Here is an 18,402-nt window from a genome sequence, read left to right on the forward strand (position 1 = left end):
AACATATAGTTGTGAAATAATAACCACATTGTTAAGTGCGGTGTTCGCTCGAAGATCTTCGTTCATGGGGACGTGTTAGTGTTCCAAGAGATGTATTAACGTAAGCTCTTCTCCCCACCATGTGTCTGGATACCATTCTTAGATAAATTTTCCTCAACATATGGAAAGTTTTGCACATTGATGTTAAGTTCAATGTGACCATACGAACCCTTGGAACCATTCACAGAGTACTTTAACCCTTCTAATATGAGAGCAGATGATGTATCGTCTTGTTCATACTACAGTCACGTTACTTCCATGCCTGTGGTCATCTTTTTATGTAAGTCTGGAAAGTTTGGAAACTGCTCCATCGAAATGGCGTCTTAGTTCAACAACTGGATTTTATGAACAATGACTGTGAAGTATAGAGAAAATAGTCTTGGTGTCAACACAAAACATAAAATTCAGATCGTGGGTGATCTGAATTGGATCACGCAGATTATGTGAAAAATAAACGAAACACGTATTTCTATCGTGAAAAGCTTGAATTAGATGAATAAAATACTGCGACAGCGAAGGTGTTTCAACACTGCCCACAAAGTAAGTGCTGGAAATAAGTCTCTCTGCATTTTTATTGGAGTTGCCTCTCACAAAACATCGTGTCGAATTTACCTCTGTAAATCCTGAAACCATACTGACAATCTGGAACCACGATCTCAGATATAACTCGTTGGCAGTTCAGCAAAAGTTTTACTTGAGATGGACAGAACCAAAGTACCACGATCTTTGTCAAAGAGATTCCAGTCACCTTCCCTGAACATCGATAGAACGGTGGTATTTTTGAATTAGCTAGGTATTTCTCTGGATCAAAGCTTACAATGGAGGCTGCAAAAAGCTCGTCTTTATAGGCAAGCCATGTCATTTAATTAACTCGAGAGGAATTTTTACTGAGACAAGAAACATTCCAGGGGGCAGTCGATTTAGAACTTCCCTGAGCTCTAGGAAAGTTGTGGACGCATCCAGGGTTGCTGACGACGCTGAGGGACATCAGAGAGTTTCCTGCAGCGAAGATACGGTGTGGTACCGGGAGGCAATTTGTTTTCCAGCGCTCAAAGGTTTCGTAACAGCCCGTAAGCAAGATGGAATTGTCAGTTGCTTCCATAAACGTTGAAAAACGAATTCGAGAGAACAAGTCCATCACTGCTGCAAATTCAATGTTTGTACATCCTGAGCATTATGTTGTTACCACTCTTCTTGATATTTATTATCTCTGTCAGGCATTTCCGACTGAAACAACTGAAACTTACGCAAGTGCAGACATACGACGATGTCAAGAAAAGAAGACGATAGTTCTAGAGTGAAGCACGTAGCTGTCTACAGCCAGAAACACAAATATCCCCGTTGGAGTGTGCAGCTTATTTAGAAACTATCTTTAGTTGGGACGTCAAGGAATCAATACGACCGTTACAGAGTCGTTCCCTTCAATGCCAACCCTTGGCTACTGCAATCTTGAAAACATAATACTGTCAGCATAGTGCAATCTGTCGAACTGGTGTTTCTAAAAAACACCTGTGCATTGCAGTTTGAATGCTGTTGTTGAAAATTTGTGTTAGCATCCTATAAACAGCCTTTGTTTTGCGCTGATAATAACTTCCAGATCCGCAGTCGGCTTATGTTGGAACGAAATATATTAGCTATGTTCATGCGAGATTTCAACCCAATCAGTTCTGTAGCTTATGCATGGATGACTAAAAGCAACAGTTACTCATAGACACCAACTCATCGTTATACATTAGTCTAGAATACCCGTATTTCACTGCGCTTTATACATAATCGGCACAGGAATGCAAAGCAAAGGGTAATAGTTAAGTCAGCAATAAGTGAAGAGAAAGACATGTAAGGGGCAGTGAGATCAAAATGAGAGAAATGGAAAATAGTACACAAACTCTATTATTTTAAAAGTAATCACCATAACAGTTAACATATTTGTGCCACAGTGAGATGAAACGATTAATGCCTTTACGGAAAAATTTTTGCGGCTGCGTAGGGAACCAACATTGTACCCAGGCGTGCACCTATTCGTCCTAAGCAAATCGATAGCCATGAGTTCTTTGTTCATGGCTCCAGAAATCTGCAGCGTGCCGGCCGGAGTGGCCGAGCGGTTCTAGGCGCTACAGTCTGGAACCGCGCGACCGCTACGGTCGCAGGTTCAAATCCTGCCTCGAGTATGGATGTGTGTGATGTCCTTAGGTTAGTTAGGTTTCAGTAGTTCTAAGTTCCAGGGGACTGATGACCTCAGAAGTTACGTCCCATATTGCTCAGAGCCATTTATATCAATCTACATGGTTCAAAAGGCTCTGAGCACTATGGGACATAACATCTATGGTCATCAGTCCCCTAGAACTTAGAACTACCTAAACCTAACTAACTTAAGGACATCACACAACACCCAGTTATCACGAGGCAGAGAAATGAACCAATCTGCAGCGTAGTCGAAACAGCCTTATCAGCACGTCGTCCCGCCCACAGTTTACTTACATTTTTCCCATCTGTCTCGCTTTAATTTGACTGCACCTGTCAGCTGTTGCTAAAAGTCCACATATTACCTTTTGATCACTCTCGAAATGACGATGGGATCTGCAATTGCGTGAGGAAGAAAAGCCGTGTACCCGGCGTGTTTATACAACTTCAATGGGTCGTGCGCGTGACAGGTGATTTTATTTACGCATTCTGGTACATACAACGCCATCTATTGATCAATTTTCACACTATTTTTTTCTGCCATACGTTTTCCCCCTTTTTCGATAATATTCCGTTGCAATTTTACGTAATTCTGACCCGTGTGTTATTTCTACAGCGTTTTGAAAGTTTAACTTTAATTATAATCACCCTGTAGATCCTCATTTGTTTTCATTTCAATTTGGTGCTGGAATGGCCTGTTTTCTGGATGACTTTTGTGAGTGTGGGAAGGGAGTGCACCTCGAATTTGGGACAGGACGTACAGACTACTATAGAAAAGAGCGGCTCTCTGACGTGAGGAGAAACTGCAGCCTGAGGTGCTGTGTGTTAGTGGAAGTTGGGTCGCCAACGAACATCCAGAGGGCCCTGCGACTATTGTCTGCGGCATAGTCGCCACGCAAACAGTGGGAGAGCGCAGCGTTGCTTTGTGTCAGAAAAGCTTTCGTGAATAACCAAAAACCACGGCGTGCTCAAATAATGGGCCTAACCTTGTGTACGTGTCTCTAATATCAGATGACCTCTGATGCGAGGCCAGTGTTGTGCGTGAAACCATGGCATTGGTGACGTCATGAAGAAGAAGCAGAAGAGGGAAGGCGGTGTTGCGATACGGTTGGGTTGCTATCTGAGTCGTTATCTTGGCGTAATTCTGTGCGTTCGAGGGAATCCACGCTATTGGGCCACCGTGTATGTAATTTTCGGTGTTGGCCGACATGAATGCCTTGGCTGGGAACACTGATGGACACAGGAAGACGCTAGAAAATAGGAGTCGGTGGTAGAATTCAAGGTAGACGGAGTCCAGAGCACACGGCTGGGATGCTGAAGTCGCAGTCCAGAGAGCACGTCTTCGGAGTTTCCCATCTTCAGAGTTGCAGCTGCGGCACAACGCCCACGTCCTCTGCAGCAGAGCGGTGTGCAAGTCAGCGGCGTCCAGCACAGCAGTCCGAAATTAATTATGGTGAGTATAAGTTGCAGCCCCAGCGTGACGGGACATCCTTGGTCCGCGCCTGGGAATTTGCGTGTGATAAGCTGTCTTAGATCCACGGTTGGTATCTGAGTGAATGAGCCTCTTAATTAACCAGCAGATGTCCAGTCACTGTCTTACTTTAGGGATAACGAATTTTCAGACCAAATTACTGTTTGATATTTCTGTTAGAAGAGCTTAGTTATCATGATGGGAAATGTAACTCTGCAAACGTTTCAAAATCCAGCAGTTAAAGTTATATGTATTGAATTTATAAATAATTTTGCAATCTTGAATAATCCGCTAATTTCTTACAATGTTTTATTGAAATTTATTGTCCATACTGAAAGACTGTTTCGCTTATGTGGCCACCATTCATACTAAAATAAAGTTTTGAGCAACTCTCCACTTTAGAATCAACAGTCAGGGTCTTAGGAATCCCGTTATCCATTAAAACTGCTCGCATTAATATTGTTATAAAGGCATGCCCGGCTCATAATTAGTTTGCTGGGGCCGAACGGCTTTTGGCACTCAAGGGGTTTCGCCTATGTTATACAGTGCAACCTGAATGTACTTATTTTCTTTGCTCGTCACTTGTGATAATTTCGACGAAGCCACCGGCGATGCCTTCGGTGGTTCTCATTGTACATGTGAGAGCGTGCAAGATTAGAAAGTTCTGTTTAACTGGGGAGCTGGAAAGTTCTTTACGTCGTTGACTCGCTGTCATTTCTCGTACAGATTCCATTAATTTGTTGTCTATTCGTGGTAATTTAGGCTATATTATTTTACAGGTATGGCAACGGCAATCAAAATTCCACATGCCGAATAAAATTTTCTGCACTTTTTGAAATACTTTTATTAAAAAGTCAGTACAGGTTTCGAAACAAACGAGATACATCTTCTGGTGACAAGTGTTTGAACACTCATGGCGCGGCAAAGTGGGAGCTAAGTCCAATCGTTCATCGTCAAGATGAAAGGCTACATTCTGCATTTGGAGACGACTATCAACTGTGTTAAGACTTTGCATTTGCAAAACTTATGGACGGTGTGTATTTGTACTGTACTATTACGCCATGGCTGCACTATGATCTTGTTTTACGCCTGCAATATTGTCAACCAAGCGTGACTTTGTGCCGTTATGATGGTTGGTATAGTAAAGTGCTGAAGCGAAAAGGGAGCATTCAAGAAAGAAAACCAATATTATCCGAATAAAATGAAACTACCATCTGTTGTGACAATATTTAATGTCTGTGGATAATAATCATGAGCGAACAATACTTTACAAATTATTCAACAAGGTTTTGTCTTTGTATGAACGTCAAATATTCCTGTTTTTCTCTCCACAGCTACGGAAGGCAATTTCTGGAACAAAACTCTGCGTAGAATAACGGTCTCGGCAATCATCGTGTGCCTCATCCAAGGGGCGTGGCAGGAATCGTGTTGTCCGGACAGCAAGCTCCGACATAACTGGAACAGAAACACAAAAATAGTTCAGAACGTAACTGCGCGGTCCATATAGTCGGTGAAACAGAGAAGCTGTCTTACTCGTCCTCACTTCCCCTCGTTTTCGTGCTTTCCTTCTCTCGTTCAGTAATTTGTCTCTATAAAAAAGTCAACAAACACGCAACACTTCTGCGTTAAGGAATATGTAAGAGATCTAGAACCGCTAAACAGTCGTGTAATTCAAATATGATATTGGAATTTAACAGGAGCGGTTTTGTGTTGAAGTAGTTCATTTTTAGATTGCATCTTTACAGCTATGAATAAGTGAAGACGTCAGTGACAGATCGTTGCAGATTTTCTGCACAAACATACTACTGATATCGAATCATTTTCCGTTGAACTCTACGTAGCGTAAAAATGACATTCTGAATCGGTATTTCGTGTATTTTCCATCTCTAACAATGAAATATTTTTGCTGGTATGTTAAGATCCTCACAGGAGATATTAATAAGAAGCTCATGTGACTACGAGCTGAGCATTTAAAAATCCAAAATGCAACCGTAAGTAAGGAAACAACGATAGCAGCGTTACATCTGTGGTAAAGTTTGAACCAAAGGCTCGAACATTTTTTCTATTTACGCAGTGTATGAAAGGAGTTTGTCACTGTATAAAAAGCTGTCGTTAGTAGTTGATAGGGAGCTGGTCTAAACTGAAAACTTTTTATAGTAATGTGCTGGATTCCTTACTGGTTGTAGTGTGTTTTTTTTTTTTGGCCGGCCGGTGTGGCCGAGCGGTTCTGGGCGCTTCAGTTTGGAACCGCGCGACCGCTACGGTCGCAGGTTCGAATCCTGCCTCGGGCATGGATGTGTGTGGTGTCCTTAGGTTAGTTAGGTTTAAGTAGTTCTAAGTTCTAGGGGACTATTGACCTCAGATGTTGAGTCCCATAGTGCTCAGAGCCATTTGAACCATTTTTTGTAGTGTGCTTTGAGAGGAATAACATCTTCAGTTTGCAGACGATATTTGGACGCTTATTTTCGGTTTACATGGTTAGGGATCTTGTTCCCGATGTCATTTTAAATTATTCTAAAATCTTTTCTTCCAACATGGGAGTACTCGCGTGAAGGTCAAAGGTTAGGGCCCATTTACCGTAATGTGTCATTACCTTTTCCTACCTTGTTGACATAATTCCTCTGAAACAGGTAGCGATTTGGCAACCAAAATTTCAGTTAATAACATAATACATTGGGTAAGATTTCATCTCTCAATAATAGGGCAATAAAACAGGTAGATCTTGATTAACAAGAGTTTCGGCTAACCTAAACAGCTCTTACTTTGCAGCTCTTACTTTAATTAAAAAGGGAACAGGCAGGCCCTCAATGATAACAGCTCCAGTTACAAAACTGAGATAACAACTCTCCTCTAAACCAGTAAGTAATAAAATTTATCGCGGTTCTAGGCGCGCAGTCCGGAACCGTGCGACTGCTACGGTCGCAGGTTCGAATCCTGCCTCGGGCATGGATGTGTGTGATGTCCTTAGGTTAGTTAGGTTTAAGTAGTTCTAAGTTCTAGGGGACTAATGACCACAGCAGTTGAGTCCCATAGTGCTCAGAGCCATTTGAACCATTTGAATAAAATTTAAATGACTGAAAATTTCGAATGAACTTTAGTTACACAACTGACTTCGACTAATAACTCTCGTTAAACGTGTAATTAATAAAATTTAAATGACTGAAAATTTTAAATCAACCTTAGCTACAAAACACTCAGACAAGTAACTCTCACGTAAACCAATAATAAATAAAATATAGAGACTCCGATATTGAATAACTTCAATACAAAGAAGCAGGGACCAATTGCAAAATAATTAACCTCTGGGAGCGAGAACATATTACGCCGAAATGGCGATAATAGTAAGACTCAAAACGCTCTCTTTAAACAGTAATAATTAGTCGTAGTAAATCTTTATGTCATTTTGTTCTTTATTGTTCGTTCCATTTGTTCGGGACGGACGTCCCATGACACCCATTCAAGTTCATCGCTGATCCGTTTACTCAGTTTTTTGTTGCAGAGGGCGATTAACCCTCTGACCGAGCACGCTTTTTTTATCTCATTTTTGTTCTATATTGTTCGTTGATTTTCCTCGGGTCGGACGTTCGATGACACCCGTCCAGATTCTTCATTGATCCGTTCACTCATTTTTTTTTATTACAGAGGGTAGGTAACCCTGTGACCGAACATGCTGAGCTAACGTGCCGGCCGCTGAGCTACAGTGCCGGCAACGCTTTGACAGCACGACGACGCGGTGTCGCTGCGGCCTGCACGGTTAGAAAAGGCAGACAGGGTGCAGCCAGCAGAAGGCGAGCTCCCCCCTCGCCCGGTGTCCGTTATCAACTGCCCAACTCGCCTCGCCACTAGAGATGGGCAAAACTGTTCTTTTCAGAGATTGGATCAGAACTGTTCACTCCCTGAAATGAATTAGCTGTTTTTCATGACTCACCACTCATTTACAAAAGAAAATAAATGAAAGGCACATTGCCCTTTAAACTTGGTTTATTCCAGTACTATACCTGTATTATGATCTTATTTGATCCTATTTTGAAGTAACATAGATAATGAGTAAGAATTTTGTATTGTTTATTGAAATTTCCACGATATGACAAAGTTTTTGATTATTGATGTATTTTGCACTAGCGTGGTTTTTTGGGTGATCGGAAAATGTTGTAACTTGAGATTTACATTAACAATATATTTGGCTATAATGTATTAAAATTTCATTAACCTCATACAAATACATCGCAAGCCATATATTTTTCCTTTCGAAGACGCCTAAAATCGCAAAATCCGTACCAGAATAAGAAAAAAAAAATATAAATTTGACTGTAAAACGAAAGTGCTGCATATAGCCTTACGCAGAATAAAACAAGGAAAATATTGGTGTATCACATTTTGCGATACGTTTATCGGTTCGCTCGTAATTAAAGCGTAAATTCGAGTGTCCATAATAAAAATCCTATAGTAAGAGTAGTCATCAGGAACCTAATCTAATCAGTTTAAACAAATAAAAATAAAATAAAAACAATTGATGTATACATAACATAATAATGTAATATACATAGCGGTATTACTATGAAGAATAATATCCAGTGGGGACAAACTCCGATGCAGAGGCGCTGAGTCGAGCAGGTCGAGCCGCGAGCTGTATTACTGCGTGAGCTGAGACCGCAGAGACCAGAGTGACACCAGAGTCGCTTTGCTCGACGCTCTGGCTAGAGTCGAGACGGTGGGGTGAGCGTTGAGCGGGCGAGTTCCGAGGGTGGGGGGAGCTCACCCGCTCCGAGACAAATCGTCCGCTCCCTTGCGAGCAGGTTTTTGCAAGTAGTTCCTATGTTATCCGCTAGGTGGCTCTCTGTCCTGTTGCTGGCATCAACTGCCCAGAGGGCAGGACGTGCGACTGAAACGATCGCCGACAGAGTGCGATGCGAAGTTAAGCTGCGCCAGACACTGCACAGTGCACACGGCAGACGACGCACAGAGACGGCCCGGCATATGTGAAACACAAAATCCAATGGGGCACTGCACAATGCAGGCAGCCAAGGTAGAAGCAGGGCAGAGGCCGGCGCTGGCTGTGTTGTGTGGCGTGCACTGTGCTCTGACCAGCAGAGGCGCTGCTGATATGCTCCGTCTCTCTCTCTCTCTCTCTCTCTCTCTCTCTCTCTGCCTGGGAAACGTTTGGAGCTACCGTTCTTTTTTTCTGAATCACTGATTGTTCACTCCTTTGAAAGATTGAACTCTATGAATTAGTTCAAGAGCGGATCCCCCATCTCTACTCGCCACAGCACGCCCGTCCTCCACCAACAACCTCGAGCAAAGATCTTAATGGCCCCAAACCACACGGGTATCCCACGAAAGATCGGTCCAGTGGCGCCAGCAATTCGAAAGGCGACGCCAACAACCCCGCTACGGCTCAGCCTGAAATTAATTAATTTTTCTTCCGTGTTTGACAAGGCATTATTATTAAGATTTAAATAGAAACATATTCCATAATTTTCGGGCTTGCATCAGGAACAGCAGTGCTTCATTTTCCAATATTTTGGCTATTCAATGTGCAGCCATCTCCAAGGCGAACCGGCGACTGACAATTCCGACTGTGCAAGTGTAACTGTTTCTGTCGTAAAACACCACAATATATTGTCGAGTAAAGTAATAAAGTTAAAATCTTCTGGGTTATTAGGTCGCGTCATGTTTCTTCTAAAATGTTCGACGTTTCGACCCCTCTGCTGGGATCTTCCTCAGGATATTTTGGTGTTCACTACTGCTAGAACACTGTCAGAGACGAGTGTCGAGTCCACTTATAAAGGGGGAGGTTTCTGGTGTTCGTGCTGGAGAAGTGATAGTATTGGTTAAAATTCATAGGGCTACCATTGGTGGGCCATAGTCATAGGCTAATATTCCCGCTCTGATGCAGAAGAAGGGGCGTATGGTAGCTCATCTCCTGTGAATACCATTGGCGGTCCATCGTCATTGGATAGAAAGGCACTATTCCACACTTATGCTGGAGAAGGGTTATTGGTTGAAATGCCTGCTACCGCTATTGGTTGGTCGTCATCAGTGGCCAGATTCGAAACCGACAGAGCAAGACAGGGGCAATGTTTAGCCAAAAGCGTCAGATAAAAATGTAGTAAGCATCGAGTCAGCAAATCGTCAGTACTTACAAATTATGTGATTTGTTATTAAAATGGATGGAAGTTTAAGGAAGGATAGGCAATGAAGAGGAACACCTCCGAGACAGCAAATGAGTGGTTCAGCCTCCTCCTGTTTTGATCCAGTGATTAAACGATCTGCAAGAACACAATCAGCAGACAACACCCGCAACAGACACGAGGGCTTGCATTCTGCACAAATGACGCCACAACGTTGTTGAAAGTAATTCTGTATTAGAAGCAGCTACTGACCTGCCGTCGACCACACAGAGGTATGGCAGGAAGTCATCCAGGCTGTCAGTGAAGCTGGGCAGCACGCAGTTGGCCAGGTGGCGGCACTGCCCGTGACCTCCGTCAGGGGTCGCGCACTCCTCCAGCTGCGACTCCGTCTGTGAAGGAAACAAGAAGCCTTTCAGTTTTGAGGTGTCTACTACATTTACTTCACAAGCTACAATCGCAGCTGTAGCAGCGATACGTCCGCTCTAAGGCAGCATCGTACCAGATAACGATTTTCGAGAAACAACATACTCTGCCTGAAAATGAATGGAAACAACGTCGATTGTATACCATCCACAAACACACACACACACACACACACACACACACACACACGGGTGTCCCTCTTAAGAGGAAAAAAAATAAAAATGGTTCAAATGGCTTTGAGCACTACGGGACTTAACATCTGAGGTCATCAGTCCCCTAGAACTCAGAACTACTTAAACCTAACTAACCTAAAGACATCACACACATCCATGCCCGAGGCAGGATTCGAACCTGCGACCGTAGCGGTCACGCGGTTCCAGACTGTAGCGCCTAGAACCGCACGGCCACCCCGACCGGCTCCTAAGAGCAGTCAGGTCCACTTTCTCTGGTGTTTCCGCAGACTTCTCGTAATTTAGTTTTGGCATTGTGTATCTGGAGTCAGCCCAAACAAAAATTGCTCATCACATCTTCCATGGGATGCCCTGACAGCGAAAACCCTGCTCTCGCATCTGCTGACTGCTACCGCCAAATATTCAGCGCTACTGAGTGGCTGCTAGTTTGCTATTTGTTCTTCGTATTTTACTGTCCCTGTTGAAACGTATTGACTACCGAATGGACACGTAAAATTCCGGTTCAAAAATCATTTTGTTTGTAACTGCACGCAAACCGACACTTTCTGTTGACACTGGATGTGGTATGGAACATGTTATGAGCAATATCTGGGTCCACTCAATCTACAAATTGCCAAAATAATTTTATGTAAAGTTTTTTTTTTCTGTAAATTTGGAAATTTCTGGTAAGGTTCTATGGGACCAAGCTCCTGAGGTCATCGGTCCCTAGGCTTACACACTAATTAAACTAACTTAGACTAACTTACGCTAAGGACAACACACACACACACACACACACACACACACACACACGCCCATGACCGAGGTTCAAATGGTTCAAATGGCTCTGAGCACTATGGGACGTAACTTCTGAGATCATCAGTCCCCTAGAACGTAGAACTACTTAAACCTAACTAACCTAAGGACATCACACACATCCATGCCCGAGGCAGGATTCGAACCTGCGACCGTAGGGGTCGCACGGTTCCAGACTGTAGCGCCTAGAACCGCTCGGCCACTGTGGCCGGCCATGACCGAGGGAGGACTCGAACCTCCGACGGGGAGAGTCGCGCAGACCTTGTCAAGGCGCCTGAGACCGCACGGCTACCCAACACGGCCATGTTTAGTTTCCCGCTATTTTCATTTCTGCTACGTATGATTACTTTCGTCTCTCTTCTGTTTACTCTCATTCCATATTCTGTATTGATTGAACAGTTCATTCCTTACAACCTTCTTCTCGTTCACTGAGGGTAGCAATTACATCAGCGAATCTTATTACAGATATCCTTTCACCATGAATTTTAATCCCTCTATTGAATTTTTCTTTTATTTCCGTGATTTCTTCTTCGATGGATGGACTGAACAACAGTGGCGAAAGGCCATATCCCAGTCTTACCGCCTTTCTAATCCGAGAGCTACGTTCTTGGCCTTCGATCTTATTGTTCCCTCTTGGTTCTTGTTGATGTTGTTTATTACCCATCTTCTCCTCTTGCTTACTTCTGTATAGGGCAGTTAAAAAAAGTGTCGCCTATTCCTACAGAAGGTATTATGGGTCAGAACTGGAACTGTAATTAAATGTCCGGAAACCAATACGTGTTGAGATACGGTCCGCTGAAGATCCAAATCACAGGTTGCATTTCTACAGATGACGCAAGATTCACAAGAGATGTCAGTAAGTTAACACAACACGCACGTGTGGACAGATGCCAATCCTCGAGCAATCATGTGGCCCTAGAGAAAGAAATCTAATCTGGTGAGGTCCAAGGATCTTTGCATGTGTGGTGTTCAGTGTAAGGTACTGCGACCGCCAAGCACGCACTAAAACGCTACATCCTGGTTAACTGCTAGATTCGAGCGACACGATGGCACAGTACTAGGTACCTGAAATCAACTCTGGTGTAACGATGTTTCAAGAAAGTACTTTTTGTACTTGCACCTCGCAACAGCGCTAATTAAGCATGCCTGATGATTAGTGAATGTGCGCTGCAGACATATAGCTGCGGAAAGAGATATTTTTTGTTGTTGTTCCGTCATCGTATCTGTCAGTTTGGCCACAGAATTTTTGAAGACCCTGTAGTGCGGTACGCCTAACTTTTTCACCTCAAATTATTTTTGACCTGTTAGGACAACTGTGGACAATTTACACCATGATGAAGAGCTATCATGGGCTATTGAAACAAACAGTAATGTATTCTCGCAACTTCATTCATAGCCGTGATACAGGCATCAACTTTTTGCCTTAAATGGAACTAAGCTATTTTTTGTTGCAGGAACAGCAGGTCTCAGAGAGACGAATTCAGTGGTATATATTTTGTGTGGACCTAACAAGTAATCACGGAGTAAGAATACACTGAATATAGTGATTATTTTTGTCCTCTTTATGCGGCCATTGAATGACCTATTATTCGAAGTTCATGCACCTTTCCAACGAAACTTGCACCACCGACACATAGATAGACGATGTTTACGGTATTCGCCATGGAAACCTGAGCCGTCTAGGCAAGAAGTAGGTAGGTAGTTATGTATTGGCTTTCAGAGAGGAAGCTGAAAGTCATTTAAATCACTGTATGCATTGACGAGATTTGTTATGTAGAATGCTGCAGTTAATGTTTTTTTTTTTTTTAAACATCCCCAGTCTCAAATCACTAATAATGCATTAAACATAATGAGGCACCTAGACTTTTCACCTCGAATTACTTGATCCTCTACGTATGATAATTTGGTTCACGGAATAGAAGGGTTGTAATGACTCACGCGACTCACACTATGTACACTATTCGGTGAAAAGTAAAATGTGTTAATATCTTACCAAAGGTAAAGCTTTTTTTTGAAGAACTGTAAGGGGGCCACACCCTGATCACAAGGAAGACCGCCTCCTCCGTACTTCACTCTTGGCGCTCCACGTGGCGGCAGATGACTCTCTTCAGGCTTTCGCCGAACTCAGACCCGTACTTTGGAGTGCCACAGCATGCTTCATCATCCAAATAATTCGTCTGCAGTCATCCACTGTCCACCTCAAGCCTCGCATTCGGGAGGACGACGGTTCAATCCCGCGTCCGGCCATCCTGATTTAGGTTTTCCGTGATTTCCCTAAATCGCTCCAGGCAAATGCCGGGATGGTTCCTTTCAAAGGGCACGGCCGACTTCCTTCCCAGTCCTTCTCTAACCCGATGAGACCGATGACCTCGCTGTCTGGTCTCCTTCCCCAAAACAACCAATCCACCTCAAGCGCTGCTTGACACTGACTACAGAAATGTGTGGCCTACGATGAGCTGCTCTGACATTCTACCACATTCTTTTCAACTCTGTACGAACACTGATTGTGCTAGCTGGACGTTTGGTAGGATTTAGGAACTGACTAGTGATTCCTTACGCTGATTTGACGTGAATTTTTACAGCCAGCCGCAGCAATGCTCGAATGTCGCTGCTCAAATGGTTCAAATGGCTCTGAGCACTATGCGACTTAACATCTGAGGTCATCAGTCGCCTAGAACTTAGAACTAATTAAACCTAACTAATCTAAGGACATCACACACATCCATGCCCGGGGCAGGATTCGAACCTACGACCGTAGCGGTCGCTCGGCTCCAGACTGTAGCGCCTAGAACCGCATGACCACTCCGGCCGGCTAATGTCGCTGCTCAACAACTCTCGACTTGGGGAGCTTTAGAAGGGTTGAAATGTCCCTGGTGCATTTCTTACTCAGATGACATCCAGTCCACCTCTGAAGACACTGAACCCTGACTTGTTATTGCTTCTCTACTGACAGCACAATGTTCCCCGCCGCCTTGTATATGGCGAATACGCCTCTATTGACATCCAGTAGTCACTTCCGAATTACGTACTGGCGTCCGTATTCTTTTGATCACGTAGTGAACAGAGTTGCCAACGTCTGACTGCGTTGCCTCAAACAATGTCCCGTTGTCTTTCCTAAAATCTCTGTTCACCTTCATCAGCATCTAATGAGGAAATTCGTCCATATTTACAATACTGTATTTTAAACTCATCTGTTTTCGTTTAATTGTAAAAATGTATTTTTATGCACGTTGAAGCATCATTCAGCGCGAAATTATTAACATAATTGGAACTTCGTACGAGAGTGTATCTCTCATTATCACATTGTATGACCATCGGGAGATTTGTTGTCAGTGGTTTCTGCGGATATCCGACCCTGAAATGAAAAGTCGCAGACTTGACATTAGCCGGAAAATATCGTTCTGTTACCAGACTGAAGGCGAAGCTTTTTTCCACAAGTATGACCTCAGATGAAACATGAGTTTGGTTTTATAAACCTGAAACAAAGCGTCGTCCCATGAAGTAGTGACACAAAGATTCGGCTCAGTAAAGAAAAATCAAAAACACATCCATCGCGGCACTACTGCGTTTCTCCAGTAATTATCTAACTGTTTGAATTGTCGCCAGACTTCTATTTGAAAATTACGAGTTGCAGCCCAGCGACGGCTTCCAATACCCTCACAGCCACCACGCCTCCCCCTCCCCCTGTCCCATCTCATATTACTTGAGATTAAATTTCAGATTATCCAACTGGTTTCGTTTTAAAATCGTTGTATCACTCTTCTGGACAACCTCGTTTATTTTACTTATGATGTTCACAAGCGAAAATCAAAAACAGCAACAGTAGAGTGAAAATAATTACCGCAGATGTCAGCTCTAATACTTCATCTTTGGATTTTTAATGTATACTACCTAAGCCAAGCTAAAAGTAAAGCGACTGAAGAAGTAAAATAGAGTTTCATACACCAGGACGAAAGTATTGAAAATAATACTTAATATGCTGTCAATCCATAATTAACTGATGAATGGAAACCCATAAAGTAACAGATTCATAAAACACATTAAGAAGCAGACTAAGAGCCAGACAAGATACTACACAGATGACGAAACGTATGTGATTGAATGAGAAACATATCGAGTTCTGCTGAGTGAATATAAAAATCCAAATTAATTTCTCGTATTGAGAAAAAGAGAAAATACTACAACTTCATCGAGGCTATTAATGTTTGCCCCGCTAGTAACATGATAATAAACTCTAAGAAAAAAGAAGAGGGCGCACCACGAAGGAATTATCTGAATGGGACAGAAATCTGTAGATGTGATGAACATGTACAGATAAGTAAATGATTATAGTTTGAGGAAAAATGGATAATTTATTCAAGACAAAGAGCTTCACAAATTTACCAAGGCAGAAACGTATTTCCCCCTTGGGGGGCCAGGGGTTAGAATAGGCCAAAGGTATTCCTGCCTGTCGTAAAAGGCGACTAAAAGGAGTCTCACACGTTTCGGCCCTTATGTGATGGTCCCCTCTCGGGTTTGACCTTCATATTTCAAAATTCTTCCGAAGAGCGAGCCAACTGGGGAAGGGCGGATTGTGTCCATCGTGCATTGAGACCTTTAGCCAGTTTCCTCGTCCTCGCATTGCAGTCCCGCTCGTTCTCCATCTCTTGGGTGAGAATATACTCGTGGGTGCGATTTCCATCATGCACTGTGCAGTGTTGCTTTCTGCGGAGACGACGACCATGGACTACTTGCACCTAATATCCAGCACGGTAGCCAGTCAATTGTGGTAGGGCCGCCATGTACCCAGTTTCTTGTAGCCTCCTGACAACACAGGGATCGCTCTGCTGATGCCTCCGCTGTGAACTCCCCACGTATCCCAAGGAGTAGATGCCTATCTCCCTGGAGCAACGGGACTCCCGGCAATGGCCATCCTGCCAGGTGGCCCTTGCTGTGGCTGGGTGGCGCCCTTGGTCGGAGTGGGTGGCACCAGGGCAGATGAAGCTTGGGACATCGTCGCTTGCTGGTGGCCAACCACCAGCAGTCTCTAAGCGTTCTCGGGCTCAATTAAACGCTCAGAAATACGACCCAAAATCGTTCCCCTCCCTGGCGACACTGTGGGAGGAGTGAAAGGCTCAGGATGGCAGCAACACTTATTAGCCCCAGTTCCTAGTTTGTACGAGAGCTGATGGATAGTCTTTCATGGCAACGAAACCTCAATTCTTTGTAGAGCATTTAGAGGACAAGTTTGGGGAGGTGGAGGGCTTGTCCAAAATGCGCTCTGGGTCAGTATTGATAAAAACGGCATCCTCTGCCCAGTCAGGAAGGTTACTCGCTTGTGAGAAAGTGGGGGATGTTTCAGTTACCATCACGCCCCATAAGAGTTTAAACATGGTCCAGGGAATTATTTTCCATAAGGACCTTCTTTTGCAGTCTGATGACGAGCTGCGCGCCAATTTAGAGCGTCGAGGTGTTCATTCCATCCGGCATGTGCATCGGGATCCGAGGGGTAATCAGGTTGCCACTGGTGCCTTCATCTTGGCCTTCAAGGGTGATACATTACCTGAGAAGTTCAAGGTGATGGTCTACTGCTGTGATGTCAGCCCCTATATCCCTCCCCCGATGTGGTGCTTTAAGTGCTGGAAGTTCGGCCATATATCTTCCCACTGTACTTCCAGCCTCACATGTCGAGATTGTGGACGCCTATCACATCCCAATACTCCACGTGCCCTGCCTCTCATTTGTGTCAACTGTGGAGAGGATCATTCACCTTGCTCGCCAGACTACAGGATCCTCCAGAAGGAGCAGAAAATCATGGAACATAAGACGCTGGACCGACTGACCTACACTGAGGCTAAGCAGAAGTTTGAATGCCTCCATCCTGTTCGCATGACTACCACTGTTCTACCCCCATCAGCACCACCTCTAAACAGTCGCATCTCAGAGCCGGATGTCTAAACCTGCCCCTTGATTGTGGGGGGGGGGGGGGCACTACTCTCCCTGTTGCAAAACAATAAACTGGTAGCCAAGATCACAGGAATTCTTTTTATTCCAAGATCTGCGATCTTGCCTACCAGTTTATTGTTTTACAAGCATCTAGATCGCTCCCTCATGAGCAAAATGTTCTCCCTACAAAACACCTCCCTGTTGCTCCCACACCACCTCCCTCGGAAGCAGCACCTCCACAACCATTGGTGACACCAGTCCCCACTTCTAAGCCAGAGAAGCGTAAATCTTCTTCGGCTTCTCTCGCTAGGAAGGGATCCCTTGGGTTACTCCCTTCCCAGGTTCCTACCAGTGGCACAGCAGACACGTGCCAGTGGCTGAAGGAGCCACAGGTCGCTGTTCATAGGGCTTCGCGGTCCTCTTCAGTCCTGGAGACTGAATCAAAGAAGCCCTCCCAGCAAGGGCAACCAAAGGAACAGCGCGAGAAATCGAAATCGAAGACCCCTAAGACCAAGGAAATTGCAGTGGCACCCACTCCCCCGCTCCCTACAAGCTCTGCGTCTGAGGATGAGGTGGACATTCTGGCGTCCACTGAGGACTTAGATCTCGCCGGTTCCTCATACATGATGGATGTCACTCCTATCGGTACTCAGTCACTGGCAGCAGGTAACCCAGCGGTGTAATCTGCCTCATCAGTCCCTTCCCGCCTTTCTCGGCCATGGACACTGTCACCCTTCAGTGGAACTGCTGCGGTTTTTTCCACTATCCTGCTGAGCTCTGACAACTTCTCAGGCATCACCATTTCCTCTGCATTGCTCTTCAGGAAACTTGGTTTCTGGCGATGCGAACCCCCGCCCTCTGTGTCTATCAGGGTTATTATAAGAACTGGGCAGCTTATGGGAGGGTATCAGGTGGCGTCTGCACCTATGTCCTTCACTCACTTTACAGTGAGTGTGTCCCTCTACAAACACCTTTAGTGGCTGTCGCTGTTTGGGTGTGGACGCCTCAGGCTGTTACAGTCTGCAGTTTCTATCTTCCACCAGGTGGTGATGTCCTGCAGCATGTCCTGGCTGCGCTGATAGCCCAACTGCCACCACCTTTTCTGTTACTGGGCGACTTCAACGCTCATAACCATCTGTGGGGTGGTTCATTGGCAACAGGCCGACTCAGCGTCATTCAGCAAGTGTTGGCACAGCTCAACATTTCTTTTTTAAATAATGGTGCCATCACACATTTCAGTGTGGCA

General features: G+C 44.4%; 1 protein-coding gene across 1 annotated transcript in view; it reads right to left on the reverse strand.

The window, feature by feature from the left end:
* Positions 1-4,906: 4,906 nt before the first annotated feature.
* LOC126261561 (inter-alpha-trypsin inhibitor heavy chain H4-like) overlaps positions 4,907-18,402 on the reverse strand; it is a 107,668-nt gene continuing 94,172 nt past the window's right edge. Inside the window, exons 18-19 of the mRNA XM_049958551.1 lie at positions 10,075-10,211; positions 4,907-5,146 (exon numbers count right to left, since the gene is read on the reverse strand). Coding sequence (XP_049814508.1) covers positions 5,092-5,146; positions 10,075-10,211 — 192 coding nt within the window. The 3' untranslated portion in view covers positions 4,907-5,091. The remainder of the gene's footprint in view (positions 5,147-10,074; positions 10,212-18,402) is intronic.

The sequence above is a fragment of the Schistocerca nitens genome, chromosome 1, assembly GCF_023898315.1.
Source record: "Schistocerca nitens isolate TAMUIC-IGC-003100 chromosome 1, iqSchNite1.1, whole genome shotgun sequence".
Taxonomy (NCBI): domain Eukaryota; kingdom Metazoa; phylum Arthropoda; class Insecta; order Orthoptera; family Acrididae; genus Schistocerca; species Schistocerca nitens.